Source organism: Augochlora pura, unplaced genomic scaffold (assembly GCF_028453695.1).
Source record: "Augochlora pura isolate Apur16 unplaced genomic scaffold, APUR_v2.2.1 APUR_unplaced_768, whole genome shotgun sequence".
NCBI lineage: Eukaryota > Metazoa > Arthropoda > Insecta > Hymenoptera > Halictidae > Augochlora > Augochlora pura.
The window spans coordinates 1-3,455 of NW_027588381.1; the positions used below are offsets into that span (position 1 = coordinate 1).

The 3,455-nt window shown below is 37.5% G+C and overlaps 1 protein-coding gene across 5 annotated transcripts; it reads left to right on the forward strand.

Annotated features, from left to right (window-relative positions):
• Positions 1–33: 33 nt before the first annotated feature.
• LOC144478082 (uncharacterized) lies at positions 34–3,157 on the forward strand. 5 transcript variants are annotated; one of them, XM_078195803.1, is made up of 4 exons: positions 34–615; positions 858–2,167; positions 2,279–2,543; positions 2,606–3,157. In XM_078195803.1, exons 2-3 carry the CDS (start codon positions 2,006–2,008, stop codon positions 2,429–2,431), a joined length of 315 nt encoding a protein of 104 aa, XP_078051929.1. In that variant the 5' UTR covers positions 34–615; positions 858–2,005; the 3' UTR covers positions 2,432–2,543; positions 2,606–3,157. The 5 variants fall into 5 exon arrangements, with proteins under 5 accessions (XP_078051929.1, XP_078051931.1, XP_078051932.1 ...); XM_078195805.1 differs by having other exon boundaries at positions 858–1,056; positions 1,137–2,167; positions 2,279–3,157; XM_078195806.1 differs by having other exon boundaries at positions 858–1,056; positions 1,142–2,167; positions 2,279–3,157.
• Positions 3,158–3,455: the final 298 nt, after the last annotated feature.

Here is a 3,455-nt window from a genome sequence, read left to right on the forward strand (position 1 = left end):
TACCAACGGTTCGATAATTTGCGCTTGTATGTAGATAGGAGGTGGTTTTTCTATAACGGTTGTATTGCTAGTGTCGGTTGTGGAATCAGTTGGTGTGTCGTCTACTGCCAAAGCGCTATTGTATGTATTCCTTGTAACCACGTTTTTGGTTGCAATGGTGTGAATGTATCTGTCATTTCTTTACCTGGAAGAATCTTCCTCTTTTTTGTTAGTGTTGACGTGTGTTGTGAAGACAAACCTGAGTTCATTTCTCCAATATCTTTTGTGATTTTAGTTATATCCTCCGCGATTAAATATGTTCCCGATCTTGATATTTTTAGCTGGATTGGTGGCCTTTCTGGTTCAGTATCCATTCTGCCCTTTTCACACAGCGCAAGGAACACTCGCCACTACAGCCACGTCGGCCGCTTTGTGTTTGTCACACTTATTGACACTTCTACGCGTTCTTGTCTATTGGTATTAGTAAATCGCTGGGGACTACTTTGTATACAATTCGCGAGCGGTAGAAAACAAACGTCTTGCCTGCTCGACTACCTAGCGATGACTGCCCAACAACAGTAAATATATTCGTATCCAAGATATCGTGGAATATTTTGGTAGTGAAATTATCGAATGGTATGTAAAGATTTGACTGTATTTCATTTATAAATTCCTTTTGTAAGCTCTGAGTAGCAGTAACTTCATTGTCATCAGACATCTGGCAGCAATTCTAGTGTTTCTAAGAATATAAAAGTCTGCAGATCTGCGCGGATCTGCTAAAATTTTTGATAGCATTTCTTCTATAGTTCACATTAATTCGTTTTAGATTAAAATTAACTGCAATGGTCTGCTAGTAACTAATATACTGCATTTTTTAGTTACGATGTCTATATCGAGACAAGAGCTTTTCGAGATTTGGCGTCAAGGAGACAACATAAAAGGCAAAAATGCTGATGTTTTAGCATACGTTTTGGAGAAGTGTGGATTAAGTGAAGAGGACAATGCTTACGCAAGTGTAAAAACCAAAGTGAAAAACTTAAATAGCAATTTTGCCGATAAGTGGAAGAAGTGTAACCGGTCAGTCAAACTGTTTTTATGTCGACACGAAAAATGGCTAAATGAGACTGTAGTTTTTGTATTTCACGAATTTCGAAAAGAACAGGGAAAAGACCGACCGTCAAAAGATTTTTGGGAAGTTGCTGATCAATCCAAAAGGCAAAAAATTTTACCTTTGACAGAAAATTACACGTCAGAGGAATTGTCGTTTGCGGCTAGTACGAGTTCACGACAGTCTGGTAAAAGGGATGCTGCTTCAATGGTGCAAGTTATTACATCAGAACCTTCAACAACAACAAGTAATATGGGAAAACTGCTTTCACCATCGATAGTAACAGCTCCAATAAAATACACACCAGAAGAAGCTTTGACACTGTACGTTGATGGACGTTACACGAAACGGTCATATCTGTTAATGAGAGCTGGAGCTAAGAAACGAAACGCCGATATTTATCCTCCATATGGCATTTTAAAAAAGGCAAAAGAAGATTGCTGTCCTGATAAAACAAGCATTATTTGTTCCGAAATAATGGCTGAAGTAAACCTGTAGGCACTTCTTGATCATACGGCTAAATGGCTCGTAATGGCACAAGAAGAAGTGTTACGGCAAACACCATATAATATGTATATATGGAAATTTAAATTTAATGTATAAATGGGGTTGTGACGGAAGTGCAGGTCATTCGATTTATAAGCAGAAGTTTGGAGAATGCAGCAAATCGCAAACCGATTCATATTTATTCGCAGTATGCCTTGTGCCTTTAATATTACAGACACAATAAAATGAAATTCTATGGGACCATTATCACCGAGATATTGTCGACCTATTTAAATAATATTTGAAAAAGAAAGCAGTGACTTATGTAAAACAGAAATAGAAAACGTTGAAAGTAAAATTAAAAGCATTCTACCAACACAGGCTTCTATTGGAGAACAAAATATAATAATAAATCATTGTTTGCAATTAACAATGATAGATGGTAAAGTTTTTGGAGTTATGGCCGAATCATCAACACAAACGTGCGGTATTTGTGGAGCAACTCCGAAATTAATGAATAATCTCGAGCAAATAATGAAACGGATTCCAAATGAGAACTTGTACAATTTGGGACTATCAACACTACACGCTTGGGTAAGATGTTTGTAAACTCTTCTTCACATATATCGTCTGACTGTTCTAATGTGACAAATCAGAGATGATAAGGACAAAACTGAAGTGAAAAGAAAGAAACAAATTATTCAGGAAAAATTCAGAAGTGAAATGGGATTACTACTGGATATACCAAAACCTGGTTTTGGAACTACGAATGATGGAAACACTGCCAGGCGATTTTTTAAAAATCCACGTCAGACATTATCTATTACTGGCATTGACGAAGATCTGATTTACAAATAAGGTTATCGTCGTTCAAAGTAGACCATCTGGTTGTGTATGAACACTGTTTTCGGATACTGTAGCTTTTTCTTTACTTTGCGATTATTAATATTATATGGGTATTTTCATCGAGGTAAAAGTCAATAGATTTTCAAGTTATATGTATTTATTATAAGAATTATGTAATTTTTATAGGGTATTGTGATCCGTTTAATATTAGTGCTCGGCTTTTCTAATGTGATTAATACAATTAGTAAATGGTTGAGAATGTCTGTGCAACTTGGAAGTAAATTTAATACATTGAATGACGCATCGGAATCGTATGGCTGACACTAGTATATCTAGGTTCTGAAATTGGTCGTGATTGGAATGCTATGTACTAAATAGTATTTTGCACTTTATTTTCGTTTCATCGGCTGATAACCGTAACGATAATGCATAGTATTCTGGAAACTACCTAATCGCTCGTGGAAATCGTCTTTAATGGAATTAGTATAAATGCTTGGCTTGGCCGAATATGCCAAAAAACATTTAAAATATAAATAATCCAAGTGTGGCGCGTTATGAAAATTGGAATTTTATAGGAGCAGGAAACGGAAAAAAAAAGAGGGAGGACTGTTTCGTCCCGGGTCCGCTAGGGAACTCGTCAGTAAGGCGTTCTAGCGGGCCCTGCCTTAGACGGGGATAAGGGCAAGGACGGTTTTTGGTGTATACAGGATGTTTCTAAATTATACATACTCCGGGAAATGGAGGGTTCCTGAGATCATTTCAAGTAACCTTTTCCTTTGCCGAAATGCAATCCGTGACTTTGTTAAGGAGTTATTAACGAATAAAGTTGGCTGCGCACGGACGATGTTTTGGGCTGCTCGCATGCGAGACAACCGATTGAAGCCCGCCTCGCTGACAGGAGAGACGGCCGCGTATCGGTTCTGAGCCGCGTTCGATCATCGAACAAGAATTTCTTGAATTTCTTATTAATTTCAAAAATTTCAACTCCCTTCTAAGGGAGTTACCGTATTCTCCGCAATGATGTGACCTAGGTATT